This window comes from Mesoplodon bidens, assembly GCF_964165515.1.
Source record: "Mesoplodon bidens genome assembly, chromosome: 3".
NCBI lineage: Eukaryota > Metazoa > Chordata > Mammalia > Artiodactyla > Ziphiidae > Mesoplodon > Mesoplodon bidens.
Window position 1 is genome coordinate 92,156,894 of NC_138178.1, and position 20,639 is coordinate 92,177,532.

Below are 20,639 nucleotides of genomic sequence, written 5' to 3' on the forward strand. Positions count from 1 at the left end.
GAGGGTTACGAACAGGAATGGAGAGGATGAAGAGAGGCCAGAAACTGGCAGCCTGTAAATTGCTCATTATTTTGCAATTTAAACAAAGCTCTGATGGTTTTAAGGGTTTGACCCGCCCACTCATCCCAGCATCCACTACTCCTACTGTCTCACATTTGCAGCTTCACTTATTCATGTTATCTGTCCGGGCCCCGAAGGCATCTGAGTTTGCAGCCTCTGATTTATAGACTGTTAAAAACCAGCTGGGGGACTTCCCTGGTGGTCCAGTGGTTGGGACTTGGTGCTTCCACTGCAGGGGGCCCAGGTTCAGTCTCTGGGCAGGGAACTAAGATCCTGCAAGCTGCGTGGCATGGCCAAAAAACAAACAAAAACCAGTTGGCTGGCTATCTTGCTCCCAACCAGTTCTACTCCTGATAATTTCTTCTCGTGGAAGTAAGATGGGTAATAATTACCTGTGAGAAACTCAGAAATACTCACTTTTCCAGGACAGCAGGTGTGAAGAGAATGTGTAGTGGCCACTGCACTTTATAGGAAAGACCTAGGGCTGCCCAGCCGGATGCGGGGGCTTCCCGGGGAGAAGTTTCCCGAGAAGGCCCTTCTCTTGCCTGAGTAGCATCTGTTAAGAACAGAGAAGATGACTTCACTCATCTAGAACGAGAGTTTCAACAAGGTGAGGAACATTCATGAAATGAGCGCTCACTCGAACCTGCAGTGTCAGAAGCATAAAGGGGATACAAAGGGGACTTGTAGAAGGCAAGGAAACTCCCATGAGGGGTTCTCTTAGGAGGTCTTTTAGAGATTCTTTTTTTAGTCTTAAAGAACTGTGGCTATAAATAAACAGAGACTATTCCAGCAGCATGACAAAAACAAACCAAAACCATGGCCTGGCCATCTCTTAGCCTCTCCTGACTTCCTTTTTCTTTTATGTAAAATTAGGGTACTGGACTAGGTGATTTCTAAGGTCCAAAATGATATGGTTTCTGTGGAAGTGGATGGAAGCAGAACAGATGATGACCAGTAGGAGCAGAAAGACACAAGGAAGCACAGCAAACCTTTATGCTCCTTTCCATGATACTCGATTGTTAAGTGCAACAGAGGGAGGAGGTTGTCATCATCTAGCAGCACCTTGTGTGCTGACTGTTGGAAGGCCACATTCACATCTGCAAGAAAGAACACATGGGCTGAGAGAAGGCTTGGCTATGTAACAAATCGCGACTCCTCTGGCTTTCCACCTCTCCTGCAGCCCGCCTATCACTAATAGTAGGATACGGTAAACAGTAGTTGCTTTTGCCTGACTAGCATGCATTCCTTTTCCTCTTGCTGATAACAGTGCCCTGGTTTTCCTTGGAGAATCACCCCTGTCCAGAACAATCCATGTAGTTCCAGTGGGGTGGACAATACCTGACCGTCAGGGTAGGCAGGTGACCCAGGAACGATCTACCTTGTTACACTATTTTGTTTAGGGATATGAACATGACCCAAGCCAGGCCAATCCAGAGGCTCTATTCAGACTCTGAAAGAGGGTAGCTCTTTTTTTTTTTCAAGATAAACACGGACTCAGTAGGATGTGAACCTGGTTGCAGGCCATCTTGCTGCCATATGGAGCAGGCCTGTCTCAGAAGAAAAGGCAGAGATGAAAGATGGAATGACACCAAGTCCTGAAGGCGTCATGTAAGCCCTGGAGCAAAACTGCCTAGACCCAGCTTACCTCTGACCTTTTCAGTTATGAGAATCAATAAATTCTCTTTTTTCCTTTGCTTAAGTGAATTTGAATTGGGTTTTCTTGCAACCAAGTAAGTCCTATGTAAGCACAGTGGACATCTGTTGTTTTATAGAGCTAGAAAAACGGTAACCCTGTCTCCCCTCCTGCCCCACTCCCCTCTTTTTTGACTCTGATCCTTACGTAGCTCTCCTCAAGTAGTCTGAATGGGAATGGTGATCCTTCCCATTGGTCAAAGGTGAACACTTTACTGAAGTAGGTATGTCTTCCTTTTTTTTTTTTCTGTACCTTGTGGCATGCGGGATCGTAGTTCCCCAACCAGGGATCGAACCCGTGCCCCCTGCAGTGGAAGCGCAGAGTCTTAAACCACTGGACCACAAGGTAAGTCCCCAAAGTAGGCGTATCTTAATCTGACCTCTTTGATACAGGGATAGGTATATGATCCAGTTGGGCTAATCAAAACCCTTTCCCTGGAATCCCTTAACTTGCTACCAGAGAGACCAGGTTTGACTCCCCCAGTAGACTCTGTGAGGTATGTTCCTGGGAGCTGCTGGTGGCCATGTGGCCAGATGGGACTGGAAGGCCATCAAAGAGCACACAAGAGGCACAGACAAGATAAGGTAAGAGAGAGAATCCTAGCAATCCCTAGTTTTAGTTCTCAGGACCAGATATATCCCCATCCCACTGGAGTTAAAGATACAATAGCAAATACACTCCCCTTTTCCACCTAGGTTAGTTTTCCATCACTGACAGCCTCAAGAGTTCTAATACAACAAGTGGCAATAAGTCCCAATATGGAAACTTCCCTGGCAGTCCAGTGGTTAAGACTCCACTTTCCCAATGCAGGGGGCACGGGTTCGATTCCTGACCAGGGAACTAAGATCCCACATGCCACATGGTGTGGCCAAAAAAAAAAATCTCAATATGTCCCTTAAGAAATATATGGCTATAATATGATGAGATGAAATACTGGTTTGAAGGCCTGTACCAACCCTTCCAGGAAGGGTCACGAGCTGAAGCTGCTCCCAGTAACAACAGTGTGAGCCTACCTGAGTGACCTTCCATTTTGGAAACACTCTCTGTAACTCACTAGGCTGCTCTTATGTGGACCAGGCCTAAATCGTTTGGCAGCAGCTAAGAAATACACTACAACTTCAGTAAGCTGGTAATTCTTGGGCCCCAGGGCAATTACCATGTTCAGTTACTGCAGTGGGTGGTGTTTTTAACATGTGTTGAGCTGTATCAATGAAGGCCTGAAACAGTTCTCCACGTCCCAGAAGGTAAAAGTCTTTAATGATCTGCAGAAAGAATTTCCATTTACAATTCAGTAGTCCAGCAGAGCTTTTCACTATCCTAAGAGAATTATGCATATAATTTCCAGTTTCATCAGTTTGAGCCCAACCTACAAAAGGTCGTAGGCTTTTGGCATTTTAAAGGGGCATGGCAGTAATGGCAGGATGACTGGTGTGTCTTTGATATCATTTATTCAATGAAAGCACAATAATGCCAGAAGAAAGTAAACAGCCGAAGCTTTGTACTGTAATAAACCTGTAGCACTAGATGGAGTTTGCCCACTTGGATGAGGACATAAGGAGCCACTCTGGAAGTCTGGGGACAGGCAACCAGTACTCTCAGGAGAGGATAGAGAATAAAGTCATTGTCCACCAGCATCATTTTAAGAGTTAAAAGAACAGTTAAGCTATTACCTTCAGCTGACCCAGTAAATCTGACTCTTCCACCATCAGCTTCCAGAGATGCTGTGAAAAGAACCAATAAAACAGGGTCAATTGAGGAAACAGGGTGGGAAGGGGAAGCTGGGACGAAGTGAGAGAGCAGCACTGACATACATACACTACCAAATGTAAAATGGATGGCTAGTGGGAAGCTGCTGCATAGCCCAGGGAGATCAGCTCGGTGCTTTGTGACGACCTAGAGGGGTGGGATAGGGAGGGTGGGAGGGAGGCTCAAAAGGGGGGCGGATATGGGGATATATGTATACATTTGGCTGATTCACTTTGTTGTACAGCAGAAACTAATGCAGCATTGTAAAGCAATTATACTCCAGTAAAGATGTGGGGGGAAAAAAAAACAGGGTCAAAGTTTCATTACAATGAAAACTCCTATAAAGAATGGTTTTGTACAAATCCAGCAAGGTATTGGAAAAAAGAATATATACCATGACCACACTGGGTTAATCCCAGGAATAAAAGTTTAACAGTTAAAAAAATATATGAGATGGAAATATTCTGGAATTAGATAGCGATAATGGTTGCACAACATCGTGAACATACTAAAACCCACTGAATTGTACCTATTTTTAAATGGCTCAAATGTTTAACTTTGTTGTGTAAATTTTATCTCAATGAAAGTTTTCATATGAATATAATTCACTACATTAAAGATTAAAAAAGAAAAAACATGATCACCTCAATGGATGCAGAAAAAGCATCTGATAAAACTCAACACGTGTTCATGATTTTAGAAAGAAAGCAAACAAGGACTAGAAGGAAATTTCTTTATTCTGATAAAGGGTATATATACCAGAACCCCACAGCAAACAACCTATTTGATGGTGAAACATTAGAAGAAATTCCTTTAAAGTCATCTAACATTGTACTAAAGACTTGCCAATACAGAAAAAGAAAAACTGAAAAGGAAGAAACAAAACTGTTATTATTGACAGATAATATCACTCACTACCTGCCACAGAAAGTCCAAGAGAACTGACATATAGATTATTAGAACTAGTAAGAGAATTCGGCAAGCTTGATGACTGAGATACAAAAAATCAACTACATAGCCGTTACCAGCATCAAAGGATCCTGACTAGGATTTGCCTGGTGAAGTGATCAATGTTGATTCAGGATTCCTGGAATCTCCACCCTGGTGCTCATCCCCTTTGCCTTCTCTCACTGGAACTGATACAGATTAGGAACTGGCCTTTGGCCCTTCTCTAATACACAATACTAGACGAAATAGCTGACATCCCCAGAGGAATATAAGCACACAGGTCAAAATAATTAGACATGGGAAGAGTAAAAGAAATAAAACAGACTAGGTAATACATACCATCTGAAGCAGAAGTTTTAGAAGTGAGTGGCTAGTATAGTAAGATATCCCCTGTAAGACTGAGGTTTCCCATACCCCAGCTGTTCAGAGTCCTGCCTGTTACGGGCGCTTCTGGCTAAAGGAAGCTACCTTGCCCATGGTTCCCTCCTGAGGAACCAATTTCTGATAGATGCAGAGGTACAATGGCCGAGCCCTCTAACCTCAATTTGGGACATCTCTGAAGGGCCATTCTAGCCTCAGAGCTCTGCCTACGATGGCCAAGTCTTCTGCTGCAACCACATCACAGTTTATTTCCCCTCTCTACTCAATCCTGCTTCCCTCACTTCTTGCCAAATCTCAGTCACAAAATCTGTTTCCTGGGGAAATCTGATCTTTGACACAGACCAAAAATTTTAAATACTCTTTACAAATATGCTTAAAGAGGTAAGTGTAATAGCAATATAAATATACAAAAATAAATCATAAAAAGGAACCAAGACGCTGGATCAATTGAATATCCATATGCAAAAAATTAAAACTTGATCTATACCTTGCACCACATACAAAAATTAACTCAAAATGATCATAACCCTAAATGTAAAACTAAAACCTATAAGTTTTCTAAAAGAAAACAGAGGAGAAAATTTTTTGTGACTTTGGGTTACACAAAGATTTCTCAGACACAACACCAAAAGCATAAGCCACACACAAAAAAGAAATTGATAAAACTGGACTTAATCAAAATTAACAGCTTCTATTCTTTGAAAGACACTGTTAAGAGAATGAAAAGACACGTCATAGACAGGAAGAAAATATTTGTAAGTCACATATCTGATAAAGGACTTACATTCAGAATACATAAACTCTCAACAGTAAGAAAATAAAACAAAAACAAGAAAAAATGGACAAAAGTTTCGGACACTTCACCAAAGATATATGGATGGCAAACAAGTGTATGAAAAAAATTTCAACATCATTAGTCATTAGCGGAATGCAAATTAAAACTACAATGGGGGAATAATCCAAATGTCTATCAACAGATGATGGGAAAACACACTGGTATGAACAATGGGATACTACTCATCAGTAAAAGAGACTAAACTGTCGATACATGCAACATGGATTAATCTCAATTATGCTGAGTAAAAGAATATCTAGGAATAAATTTAACCAAGGAAGTGAAAAATCTGTACAACAAAAACAACAAGTCTTTGTTGAAAGAAATCGAAGACAGCACAAATGGAAAGACATTCCATTTTCATGGATCAGAAGAATTATATTGCTAAAAAGTGTATACTATTCAAAGCTATCTATAGATTCAACACAAACCGTGTAAAAATTCTTATCAAAATTCCAAAGGCATTCTTCACAAAAATAAAAAAAGACAACCCTAAAATTTGTGTGGAACCACAAGACTCCAGACAGCCAAAGCAATCCTGAGAAAGAATAACAAAGCTTGTGGTATCACACTTCCTGACTTCAACTATACTACAAAGCTAAAGTAATTAAAACAGTATGGGACTTTGGGACAAGATGGCAGAGTAGAAGGGCCTGAGCTCACCTCCTCTCACGAAAACACCAAAATCACAACTAACTGCTGAACAGCCATCGACAAAAAAGTACTGGAACCTACCAAAAAGATATTCTACGAAGCCATGATGAGACGGCAGGAGGGGTGCATCTGTGATACAATCAAATCCCATACCCACTGGGTGGGTGACCCACAAACTGAAAAACAATTATATTGCAGAAGTTCTCCCACAGGAGTGAGAGTTCTGAGACCCACGTCAGGCTCCACAGTCTGAGGGTCTGGCATCGGAGGAGGAGCCTCCAGAGCATTTGGCTTTGAAGGCCAGTGGGACTTGATCACAGGAACTCCACAGGACTGGGAGAAACAGACGCCACTCCTGGTGGGTGCACACAAGGTCTCATGGGTACCAGGACCTAGGGAAAAAGCAGTGACCTCATAAGAGCCTGGGCCAGACCTACCTGCTGGTCTTCGAGGGTCTCCTGGGGAGGCAGAGGGCAGCTGTGGCTCACTGTGGGGACAAGGACACTGGTGGCAGAGGTACTGGCTACTCATTGGCGGGAGCTGTTCTGGAGGCCACCATTTTGATGCCAAGATCTCACCCCACCCAACAGCCTGAAAGCTACAGTGAAGGCATGCCTCAGGCCAAACAACCAACAGGGCAGGAACATAGCCCCACCCATCAGCAGACAGGCTGCCGTAAAGTCTTCCTGAGCCCACAGCCACCTCTAAACCCACCCCTTGATCCAGCCCTGCCCACCAGAGGGACAAGACCCAGCTCCACCCACCAGTGGACAGGAACAAGTCCCTCACACCAGGAAGCCTACACAAGCCTCTTAGACGAGCCTCATCCACCAGGGGGAAAACACCAGAAGCAAGAGGAAATATAATCCTGCAGCCTGTGGGGCTGCAAACACAGAAAGTTAGATATAATGAGGCGGCAGAGGAATATGTTCCAGACGAAGGAACAAGATAAAACCCCAGAAGAACAACTACGTGAAGTGGAGATAGGCAATTTACCTGAAAAAGAATTAGAAGTAACGATAGTAAAGATGATCCATGATCTTGGACAAAGAATGGAGGCACAGATGGAGAAGATACAAGAAATGTTTAACAAAGGGCTAGAAAATTTAAAGAACAGACAAACAAAGATGAACAATAACTGAAATGAAAAATACACTAGAAGGAGTCAATAGCAGAATAAATAAGGCAGAAGAACAGATAAGTGAGCTGGAAGACAAAATGGTGGAAATCACTGCCACAGAACTGAATAAAGAAAAAAGAATGAAAACAAATGAGGATAGTTTAAGAGACCTCTGGGACATTAAATGCACCATCATTTGCATTATAGGGGTCCCAGAAGAAGACAGAGAGTAGGGCCTCAGAAACTATTTGAAGAGATAATAGCTGAAAACTTCCTGAACATGGGAAAGGAAACAGTCACCCAAGTCCAGGAAGCGCAGAGTCCCTTACAGCATAAACGCAAGGAGGAACACACCAAGACACATATTAATAAAAATGACAAAAATTAAAGACAGAAAATATTAAAATCAACAAGGGAAAAGCAACAAATAACATACAAGGGAATCCCCATAAGGTTATAGCTTATTTTTCAGCAGAAATTCTGCAGGCCAGAAGAGAGTGGCATGATACATTTAAAGTGATGAAAGGGAAAAACCTACAAGCAAGAATAATCTACCCAGCAAGGCTCTTGTTCAGATTCAACAGAGAAATAAAAAGCTTTACAGACAAGCAAAAGCTAAGAGAATTTTGCACCACCAACCAACTTTACAACAAATGCTAGATGAACTTCTCTAGGTGGAAAAGAAAAGTGCACAACTGGGAACAAGAAAATTACAAATGGTAAAGCTCAGCAGTAAAGGCAAACAAACAGTAAAGGTAGAAATAATCCATACACAAATATGATATCAAAACCAGCAATCGCATGGCTTCCCTGGTGGCGCAGTGGTTAAGAATCCACCTGCCAATGCAGGGGACACGGGTTGGAGCCCAGGCCCAGGAAGATCCCACATGCCGCGGAGCAACTAAGCCCGTGCGCCACAACTACTGAGCCTGCATTCTAGAGCCCGCGAGCCACAACTACTGAGCCTGCATGCCGCAACTACTGAAGCCCGCATGCCTAGAGCCCATGCTCTGCAACAAGAGAAGCCACCACAATGAGAAGCCTGCGCACGACAACAAAGAGTAGCCCCCACTCACCACAACTAGAGAAAGCCCATGCACAGCAATGAAGACCCAATGCAGCCAAAAATAAATAAATTTATTTATTTAAAAAACCGCCAGCAATTGTGAGAAGAGCGGAGTACAAATGCAGGATACTGGAAATGCATTTGAAATTAAGAGACCAGCAACTTAAAACAATCTTGGATATATAATAGACTGCTATATCAAACCTCACGGTAACTGCAAACCAAAAATCTACAATAGATATACACACAAAAAGGAAAAAGGAATGCAAACACAACACTAAGGATAGTCATCAAATCACAAGAGAAGGGAACAAAAGAGGAAGGGAAGAAGAAAGACCTTCAAAAACAATCCCCAAACAATTAACAAAATGGCAACAAGGACATACAAGTCAAGAACTACCTTAAATGTAAATGGATTAAATGCTCCAACCAAAAGACAGAAACTTGATGAATGGATACAAAAACAAGACCCATATACATACTGTCTACAAGAGACCCACTTCAGATCTAGGGACACATAGACTGAAAGTGAGGTGATGGAAAAAGATATTCCATGCAAATGAAAATCAAAAGAAAGCTGGAGTAGCAATACTCATATCAGACAAAATAGACTTTAAAATAAAGACTGTTATAAAGAGACAAAGAAAGACACTACATAATGATCAAGGTATAAATCCAAGAAGAAGATATAACAATTATAAATATATATGCACCCAACATAGGAGCACTTCAACATATAAGACAAATGTTAACAGTCACAAAAGGAGAAATCAATAGTAACACAATAATAGTGGGGGACTTAACACCCCACTTACATCAATGGGCAGATCATCCAGACAGACAATAAGGAAACACAAGCTTTAAATGACACATTAGACCAGGTGGACTTAATTGATATTTATAGAGCATTCCATCTGAAAGCAGCAGAATACACATTCTTCTCAAGTGCACAGAACATTCTTCAGGATAGATCACAAGCTGGGCCACAAAGCAACCCTTGATAAATTTAAGAAAATTGAAATCATATCAAGCATCTTTTCCAACCACAACGCTATGAGATTAGAAATCAACTACAAGAAAAAAACACAAACGCGTGGAGGCTAAACAATATACTATTAAACAACCAATGGATCACTGAGGAAATCAAAGAGGAAATTGAAAAATTCCTAGAGACAAATGAAAATGAAAACATGATGATTCAAAATCTAAGGGACACTGCAAAAGCAGTTCTAAGAGGGAAGTTTACAGCAATACACTCTTACCTTTGGAAACAAGAAAAATCTCAAACAACTAGAGAAAGAAGAACAAACAAAACACAAAGTTAGCAGAAAAAATCATAAAGATCAGAGAAGAAATAAATGAAACAGAGACGAAGAAAACATTGCAACTAAAAGCTGGTTCTTTGAAAAGATAAACAAAATCGATAAACCTTTAGCCAGATTCATCAAGAAAAAAAGGGAGGGACTTCCCTAGTAGTCCAATGATTAACACTTCGCCTCCCAATGCAAGGTGTGCGGACTCAATCACTGGCTGGGGAGCTAAGATCCCACATGCCTCGTGGCGAAAAAACCAAAACATAAAACAGAAGCAATACTGTAACAAATTCAATAAAGACTTTAAAAAAGGTGCACATCAAAAAAAAAACTCTTTAAACAAAAAAAAAGGGAGAGGGCTCAAATCAAAATTAGAAATGAAAAAGGAGAAGTTACAACAGACATCACAGAAATACAAAGGATCACAAGAGACTACAACAAGCAACGATATGCCAATAAAATGGACAACCTAGAAGAAATGGATAAATTCTTAGAAAGGTACAAGCTTCCAAGACTGAACCAAGAAATAGAAAATATGAAGAGACCAATCACAAGTACTGAAATTGAAACAATGATTTTAAAACTTCCAACAAACAAAAGTCCAGGACCAGATGGCTTCACAGGCAAATTCTATCAAACATTTAGAGAAGAGCTAACACCTATCCTTCTCAAACTAATTCAAAAACTTGCAGAGGAACACTCCCAAGCTCATTCTATGAGGCCACCATCACCCTGATACCAAAAGAGACAAAGACACCAAAACCAAAGATACCACAAAAAAAGAAAGCTACAGGCCAATATCACTGATGAACATAGATGCAAAAATCCTCAACAAAATACTAGCAAACCGGGACTTCCCTGGTGGCGCAGTGGTTAAGAATCCGCCTGCCAATGAAGGGGACACAGGTTTGAGCCCTGGTCCGGGAAGATCCCACATGCCATGGAGCAACTAAGCCAGTGTGCCACAACTACTGAGCTTGTGCTCTACAGCCCGTGAGCCAAAACTACTGAGTCCATGTGCCACAACTACTGAAGCCTGCGTGCCTAGAGCCCATGCTCCACAATGAGAAGCCACCACAATAAGAAGCCTGCGCACCGCAACAAAGAGTAACCCCCACTCACCGCAACTAGAGAAAGCTTGCGCGCAGCAACAAAGACCCAATCCAGCCAAAAAAAAAAAAAAAAGAATGAAATTAGAACATTCTCTAACACCATACACAAAAATAAACTCAAAATGCATTAAAGACCGAAATGTAAGACCAGATACTATAAAACTCTTAGAGGAAAACACAGGCAGAACACTCTTCAACATAAATCACAGCAATATCTTTTTGGACACCCCCTCCTAGAGTAATTAAAAAAAAAAGGTAGCTAGTTAAACTTAAAAGCTTTTGCACAGCAAAGGAAACCATAAACAACATGAAAAGACAACCCACAGAATAGGAGAAAATATTCAGAAATGAAGCTACCAACAAGGGATTAATCTCCAAAATATACAAGCAGCTCATGTAGCTCAATATCAGAGAAACAAACAACCCAATCAAAAACTGGGCAGAAGATTTAAATAGACATTTCTCCAAAGAAGACATACACATGGCCAAAAGGCACATGAAAAGATGCTCAACACTGCTAATTACTAGAGGAATGTAAATCAAAACTACAGTGAGGTATCACCTCACACCAGTCAGAATGGCCATCATCAAAAAATCTACAAACAATAAATGCTGGAGAGGGTGTGGAGAAAAGGGAACCCTCCTACACTGTTGGTGGGAATGTAAATTGGTACAGCCACTATGGAGAACAGTATGGAGGTTCCTTAAAAAACTGAAAATAGAGCTTCCATATGAGCCAGCAATCCCACTCCTGGGCATACATCCAAAGAAAACCATACTTTGAAAAGATACATTCACCCCAATGTTCATAGCAACGTTATTTACAGTAGCCAAGATGTGGAAGCAACATAAATGTCCATCTACAGATGAATGACTAAAGAAGATGTGGTCCATATATACAATGCAATATTACTCAGCCATAAAAAGAGAATGAAATAATGCCACTTGCAGCAACATGGATGGACCTAGAGATTGTCATACTAAGTGAAGTAAGTCAGACAGAGAAAGACAATATATGATATCAATTATATGTGGCATCTAAAAAAATGATACAAAAGAACTTACTTATAAAACAGAAATAGACTCACAGACTTAGAAAACAAACTTATGGTTACCGAAGGGGAAAGGTGGGGGGTAGGGATAAATTAGGAGGTTGAGATTAACATATACACAATACTATATATAAAATAGATAATCAACAAGGACCTACTGTATAGCACAGGGAACTTGACTCAGTACTCTGTAATGGCCTATATGGGAGAAGAATCTGAAAAAGAACAGATGTATGTATAACTAAATCACTCTGCTGTATATCTGAAACTGACACATTGTAAATCAAATATACTCCAATATAAAAAAATAAAACAGTATGGAACTGGCAGGAAAAGACATAGAGCAATGGAACAGAAAACTTAGAATCAAAGCCCCACTTATATAGTCAATTAATATCTGACAAGGGAGCCAAGAACACCCAAGGGCAAAGGATAGTCTCTTTTCAACAAATGGTGCTGGGAAAACTGTATAAGCACATACAGAAAAATGAAATTGGACCCCTATGTCACACCATGCACAAAAATTAACCTGAAATAGATCAAAGACTTAAACATAAGACCTGATAGCAGAAAAACTCCTAGAAGAAAATGTAAGGAAGAAGTTCTTCAACATTGGTCTTGGCGGGACTTCCCTGGTGGTCCAGTGGGTAAGACTCCACACTCCCAATGCAGGGGGCCTGGGTTCAATCCCTGGTCGGGGAACTAGATCTGGCATGCTGCAACTAAAAAAAGATCCTGCATGCTGCAACTAAGACCTGGCGCAGCCAAATAAATAAATATATAAATATTTTAAAAAATAGAGGACAAGGGGAAGATGGCGGAAGAGTAAGACGCGGAGATCACCTTCCTCCCCACAGATTCACCAGAAATACATCTACACGTGGAACAACTCCTACAGAACACCTACTGAACGCTGAAGACCTCAGACCTCCCAAAAGGCAAGAAAGTCCCCACGTACCTGGGTAGGGCAAAAGAAAAAAGAATAAACAGAGACAAAAGGATAGGGACGGGACCTGCACCAGTGGGAGGGAGCTGTGAAGGAGGAAAGGTCTCCACACACTAGGAAGCCCCTTCGAGGGCGGAGACTGCGGGTGGCGGAGGGGGAAAGGTTCGGCGCCGCAGAGGAGAGCGCAGCCACAGGGGTGCGGAGGGCAAAGCGGAGAGATTCCCAAACAGAGGATCGGTGCCGACCAGCACTCACCAGCCAGAGAGGCTTGTCTGCTCACCTGCCGGGGTGGGCGGGGCTGGGAGCTGAGGCTCAGGCTTCGGTTGGAGCGCAAAGAGAGGACTGGGGTTGGCGGCGTGAACACAGCCTGAAGGGGGGGGCTAGTGCGCCACGGCTAGCCGGGAGGGAGTCTGGGGAAAAGTCTGGACCTGCCGAAGAGGCAAGAGACTTTTTCTTCCCTCTTTGTTTCCTGGTGCGCGAGGAGAGGGGATTAAGAGCACTGCTTAAAGGAGCTCCAGAGACGGGCGCGAGCTGCAGCTAAAAGCGCGGACCCCAGAGATGGGCATGAGAGGCCAAGACTGCTGCTGCCGCCACCAAGAAGCCTGTGTGCGAGCACAGGTCACTATCCACACCCCCCTTCCGGGGAGCCCGTGCAGCCCGCCACTGCCAGGGTCCCGGGATCCAGGGACAACTTCCCCAGGAGAACGCACCATGCGCCTCAGGCTGGTGCAACATCCCACCGGCCTCTGCCGCCGCAGGCTCGCCCCACACTCCGTGCCCCTCCCTCCCCCGCTCCCCGGCCTGAGGGAGCCAGAGTCCCCGAAGCAGCTGCTCCTTTAACCCCGTCCTGTCTGAGCAAAGAACAGATGCCCTCCGGCAACCTACATGCAGAGGCGGGGCCAAATCCAAAGCTGAGCTGTGAGAATAAAGAAGAGAAAGGGAAATCTCTCCCAGCAGCCTCAGAAACAGCGGATTAAAGCTCCACAATCAACTTGATGTACCCTGCATCTGTTGAATACATGAATAGACAACGAATCATCCCAAATTGAGGAGGTGGACTTTTTTTTTTTTTTTTTTTTTCTGCGGTATGTGGGCCTCTCACTGTTGTGGCCTCTCCCGTTGCGGAGCACAGGCTCCGGATGCGCAGGCTCAGCAGCCATGGCTCACGGGCCCAGCCGCTCCGCGGCATATGGGATCCTCCCAGACCGGGGCACGAACCCGTATCCCCTGCATCGGCAGGCGGACTCTCAACCACTGCGCCACCAGGGAGGCCCAAGGAGGTGAACTTTGAGAGCAAGATTTATTACTTTTTCCCCTTTTCCTCTTTTTGTGAGTGTGTATGTGTATGCTTCTATGTGAGATTCTGTCTGTATAGCTTTGCTTCCACCATTTGTCCTAGGGTTCTATCCGTCCATTTCTTTTTTCCTTTAAAATTTTTTTTCTTAATAATATTTTTTATCTTAATAACTTTATCTTTATTTTATCTTTTCTTTCTTTCTTTCCTTCCTTCCCTCCTTCCTTCCTCCCTCCTTTCTCTCTCTCTCTCTCTCTTTCTTTCTTTCTACTTTTTCTCCCTTTTATTCTGAGTCGTGTGGATGAAAGGCTCTTGGTGCTGCAGCCAGAAGTCAGTGCTGTGCCTCTGACATGGGAGACCCAACTTCAGGACATTGGTCCACAAGAGACCTCCCAGCTCCACATAATATCAAATGGCGAAAATCTCCCAGAGATCTCCATCTCAACACCAGCACCCAGCTTCACTCAACGACCAGCAAGCTACAGTGCTGGACACCCTATGCCAAACAACTAACAAGACAGGAACACAACCCCACCCATTATCAGAGAGGGGGCCTAAAATCATAATAAGTCCACAGACACCCCAAAACACACCACCAGACGTGGACCTGCCCACCAGAAAGACAAGATCCAGCCTCATCCAGCAGAACACAGGCACTAGTCCCCTCCACCAGGAAGCCTACACAACCCACTGAACCAACTTTAGTCACTGGGGACAGACACCAAAAACAACGGGAACTACGAACCTGCAGCCTGCAAAAAGGAGACCCCAAACACAGTAACATAAGCAAAATGAGAAGACACAAAAACAGCAGATGAAGGAGCAAGATAAAAACCCACCAGACCTAACAAATGAAGAGGAAATAGGCAGTCTACCTGAAAAAGAACTCAGAATAATGATAGTAAAGATGATCCAAAATCTTAGAAATAGAATAAAGAAAATGCAAGAAACATTCAACAAGGACCTAGAAGAACTAAAGATGAAACAAGCAATGATGAACAACACAATAAATGAAATTAAAACTACTCTAGATGGGATCAATAGCAGAATAACTGAGGCAGAAGAACGGATAAGTTACCAGGAAGATAAAATAGTGGAAATAACTACTGCAGAGCAGAATAAAGAAAAAAGAATGAAAAGAACTGAGGACAGTCTCAGAGACCTCTGGGACAACATTGAACGCACCAACATTCGAATTATAGGGGTTCCAGAAGAAGAAGAGAAAAAGAAAAGGACTGAGAAAATATTTGAAGAGATTATAGTTGAAAAATTCCCTAATATGGGAAAGGAAATAGTTAATCAAGTCCAGGAGGCACAGAGAGTCCCATACAGGATAAATCCAAGGAGAAATACGCCAAGACACATATTAACCAAACTTTCAAAAACTAAATACAAAGAAATCATATTAAAAGCAGCAAGGGAAAAACAACAAATAACACACAAGGGAATCCCCATCAGGTTAACAGCTGATCTTTCAGCAGAAACTGTGCAAGCCAGAGGGACTGCCAGGACATATTTAAAGTGATGAAGGAGAAAAACCTGCAACCAAGATTACTCTACCCAGCAAGGATCTCATTCAGATTTGATGGAGAAATTAAAACCTTTACAGACAAGCAAAAGCTGAGAGACTTCAGCACCACCAAACCAGCTATACAACAAATGCTAAAGGAACTTCTTTAGGCAAGAAACACAAGAGAAGGAAAAGACCTACAATAACGAACCCAAAACAATTAAGAAAATGGGAATAGGAACATACATATCGATAATTACCTTAAATGTAAATGGACTAAATGCTCCCACCAAAAGACACAGATTGGCTGAATGGATACAAAAAACAAGACCCATATATACACTGTCCATAAGAGACCCACTTCAGACCTAGAGACACATACAGACTGAAAGTAAGGGGATGGAAAAAGATATTCCATGCAAATGGAAACCAAAAGAAAGCTGGAGTAGCAATTCTCATATAAGACAAAATAGACTTTAAAATAAAGACTATTAGAAGAGACAAAGAAGGACACTACATAATGATCAAGGGATTGATCCAAGAAGATATAACAATTGTAAATATTTATGCACCCAACACAGGAGCACCTCAATACATAAGGCAAATACTAACAGCCACAAAAGGGGAACTCGACAGTAACACATTCATAGTAGGGGACTTTAACACCCCACTTGTATCAATGGACAGATCATCCAAAATGAAAATAAATAAGGCAACACAAGTTTTAAATGATACATTAAACAAGATGGACTTAGTTGATATTTGTAGGACATTCCATCAAAAAACAACAGAATACACATTTTTCTCAAGTGCTCATGGAACATTCTCCAGGATAGATCATATCTTGGGTCACAAATCAAGCCTTGGTAAATTTAAGAAAATTGAAATCGTATCAAGTATCTTTCCTGACCACAACACTACGAGACTAGATATCAATTACAGGAAAAAATCTGTAAAAACTACAAACACATGGAGGCTAAACAATACACTACTTAATAATGAAGTGATCACTGAAGAAATCAAAGAAGAAATAAAAAAATATCTAGAAACAAATGACAACGGAGACATGACAACCTAAAACCTATGGGATGGGGCTTCCCTGGTGTCGCAGTGGTTGAGATCCCACCTGCCGATGCAGGGGACGTGGGTTCGTGCCCCGGTCTGGGAAGATCCCACATGCCATGGAGCGGCTGGGCCCGTGAGCCATGGCCGCTGAGCCTGCACGTCCGGAGTCTGTGCTCCGCAATGGGAGAGGCCACAACAGTGAGAGGCCCGTGTACAGCAAAAAAAAAAAAAAAAAAAAAACAAAAAACCTATGGGATGCAGCAAAAGGAGTTCTAAGAGGGAAGTTTATAGCAATACAATCCTACCTTAAGAAACAGGAAACATCTCGAATAAACAACCTAACCTGGCACCTAAAGCAATTAGAGAAAGAAGAACAAAAAAAACCCGAAGTTAGCAGAAGGAAAGAAATCATAAAAATCAGATCAGAAATAAATGAAAAAGAAATGAAGGAAACGATAGCAAAGATCAATAAAACTAAAAGCTGGTTCTTTGAGAAGATAAATAAAATTGATAAACCATTAGCCAGACTCATCAAGAAAAAAAAGGAGAAGACTCAAATCAATAGAATTAGAAATGAAAAAGGAGAAGTAACAACTGACACTGCAGAAATACAAAAGATCATGAGAGATTACTACAAGCAACTCTGTGCCAATAAAATGGACAACCTGGAAGAAATGGACAAATTCTTAGAAATGCACAACCTGCCAAGACTGAATCAGGAAGAAATAGAAAATATGAATAGACCAATCACAAGCACTGAAATTGACACTGTGATTAAAAATCTTCCAACAAACAAAAGCCCAGGACCAGATGGCTTCACAGGCGAATTCTATCAAACATTTAGAGAAGAGCTACCACCTACCCTTCTCAAACTCTTCCAAAATATAGCAGAGGGAGGAACACTCCCAAACTCATTCTACGAGGCCACCATCACCCTGATACCAAAACCAGACAAGGATGTCACAAAGAAAGAAAACTACAGGCCAATATCCCTGATGAACATAGACGCAAAAATCCTCAACAAAATACTAGCTAGCAAACAGAATCCAACAGCACGTTAAAAGGATCATACACCATGATCAAGTGGGGTTTATTCCAGGAATGCAATGATTCTTCAATATACACAAATCAATCAACGTGATACACCATATTAACAAACTGAAGGAAAAAAACATATGATCATCTCAATAGATGCAGAGAAAGCTTTCGACAAAATTCAACACCTTTTATGATAAAAACCCTGCAGAAAGTAGGCATAGAGGGCACTTTCCTCAACATAATAAAGGCCATATATGACAAACCCACAGCCAACATCGTCATCAATGGTGAAAAACTGAAACCATTTCCACTAAGATCAGGAACAAGACAAGGTTGCCCACTCTCACCACTCTTATTCAATATAGTTTTGGAAGTTTTAGCCACAGCAATCAGAGAAGAAAAGGAAATAAAAGGAATCCAAATTGGCAAAGAAGAAGTAAAGCTGTCACTGTTCACAGATGACATGATACTATACATCGAGAATCCTAAAGATGCTACCAGAAAACTACTAGAGGTAATCAATGAATTTGGTAAAATAGCAGGATACAAAATTAATGAACAGAAATCTCTGGCACTCCTATAAACTAATGATGAAAAATCTGAAAGTGAAATCAAGAAAACACTCCCATTTACCGCTGCAACAAAAAGAATAAAATATCTAGGCATAAACCTACCTAAGGAGACAAAAGACCTGTATGCAGAAAATTATAAGACACTGATGAAAGAAATTAAAGATGATACAAATAGATGGAGAGATATACGATGTTCTTGGATTGGAGAATCAACATTGTGAAAATGACTCTACTACCCAAAGCAATCTACAGATTCAATGCAATCCCCATCAAACTACCAATGGCATTTTTCACAGAACTAGAACAAAAAATTTCACAATTTGTGAAAAGACCCCGAATAGCCAAAGCAATCTTGAGAACGAAACACAGAGCTGGAGGAATCAGGCTCCCTGACTTCAGACTATACTACAAAGCTACAGTAATCAAGAGAGTACGGTACTGGCACAAAAACAGAAAGATAGATCAATGGGACAGGATAGAAAGCCCAGAGATAAACCCACGCACATATGGTCACCTTATCTTTGATAAAGGAGGCAGGAATGTACAGTGGAGAAAGGACAGCCTCTTCAATAAGTGGTGCTGGCAAAACTGGACAGGTACATGTAAAAGTATGAGATTAGATCACTCCTTAATACCATACACAAAAATAAGCTCAAAATGGATTAAAGACCTAAATGTAAGGCCAGAAACTATCAAACTCTTAGAGGAAAACAAAGGCAGTACACTCTATGACATAAATCACAGCAAGATCCTTTTGGACCCACCTCCTAGAGAAATGGAAATAAAAACAAAAATAAACAAATGGGACCTAATGAAACTTCAAAGCTTTTGCACAGCAAAGGAAACCATAAACAAGACCAAAAGACAACCCTCAGAATGGGAGAAAATATTTGCAAATGAAGCAACTGACAAAGGATTAATCTCCAAAATTTATAAGCAGCTCAGGCAGTTCAATAACAAAAAAACAAACAACCCAATCCAAAAATGGGCAGAAGACCTAAACAGACATTTCTCCAAAGAAGATATACAGATTGCCAACAAACACATGAAAGGATGCTCAACATCATTAATTATTAGAGAAATGCAAATCAAAACTACAATGAGATATCATCTCACACCAGTCAGAATGGCCATCATCAAAAAATCTAGAAACAATAAATGCTGGAGAGGGTGTGGAGAAAAGGGAACACTCTTGCACTGCTGGTGGGAATGTGAATTGGTACAGCCACTATGGAGAACAGTATGGAGGTTCCTTAAAAAACTACAAATAGAACTACCATATGACCCAGCAATCCCACTACTGGGCATATACCCTGAGAAAACCATAATTCAAAAAGAGTCATGTACCAAAATGTTCATTGCAATTCTATTTACAATAGCCCGGAGATGGAAACAACCTAAGTGTCCATCATCGGATGAATGGATAAAGAAGATGTGGCATATATATACAATGGAATATTACTCAGCCATAAAAAGAAACGAAATTGAGCTATTTGTAATGAGGTGGATGGACCTAGAGTCTGTCATACAGAGTGAAGTAAGTCAGAAAGAGAAAGACAAATACCATATGCTAACACATATATATGGAATTTAAGAAAAAAAAATGTCATGAAGAACCTAGGGGTAAGACAGGAATAAAGACACAGACCTACTAGAGAATGGATTTGAGGATATGGGGAGGGGGAAGCGTAAGCTGTGACAAAGCGAGAGAGTGGCATGGACATATATACACTACCAAACGTAAAACAGATAGCGAGTGGGAAGCAGCTGCATAGCACAGGGAGATCAGCTCAGTGCTTTGTTACCACCTAGAGGGGTGGGATCGGGAGGGTGGGAGGGAGGGAGATGCAAGAGGGAAGAGATATGGGAACATATGTATATGTATAACTGATTCACTTTGTTATAAAGCAGAAACTAACACACCATTGTAAAGCAATTATACTCCAATAAAGATGTAAATAATAATAATAATAATAAAATAAAATAAAAAATAGAAAACAGTGGTCTTTGCAATGATTTTTTTTGGATGTGACACCAAAAACACAAACAACAAAAGAAAAAGAAAACACAAAGGGGGACTATATCAAACTTAAAAGCTTCTGCACGGCAAAAGAAACAACAAAATGAAAAGGCAACCTACAGAATGGGAGAAAATATATGCAAATCATATATTTGATAAGGGGTTAAAATCCAAAACAGAAAGAACTCATTCAACTCAATAACAACAACCA

At 41.4% G+C, this 20,639-nt stretch overlaps 1 protein-coding gene across 3 annotated transcripts in view; it reads right to left on the bottom strand.

Annotated features, from left to right (window-relative positions):
* Positions 1 to 20,639, bottom strand: part of TUBGCP4 (tubulin gamma complex component 4) — a 58,962-nt gene that overhangs the window by 7,992 nt on the left and 30,331 nt on the right. For all 3 annotated transcript variants that reach the window (XR_014015306.1, XM_081227658.1, XM_081227659.1), the window contains 4 exons: positions 3,427 to 3,477; positions 2,913 to 3,018; positions 1,053 to 1,160; positions 478 to 616 (listed from right to left, as the gene is read on the bottom strand). Coding sequence is in view for 2 of the 3 variants with exons in the window: in XM_081227658.1 (XP_081083784.1) it covers positions 478 to 616; positions 1,053 to 1,160; positions 2,913 to 3,018; positions 3,427 to 3,477 (404 nt within the window). In the remaining variant the exon portion in view is untranslated. The remainder of the gene's footprint in view (positions 1 to 477; positions 617 to 1,052; positions 1,161 to 2,912; positions 3,019 to 3,426; positions 3,478 to 20,639) is intronic.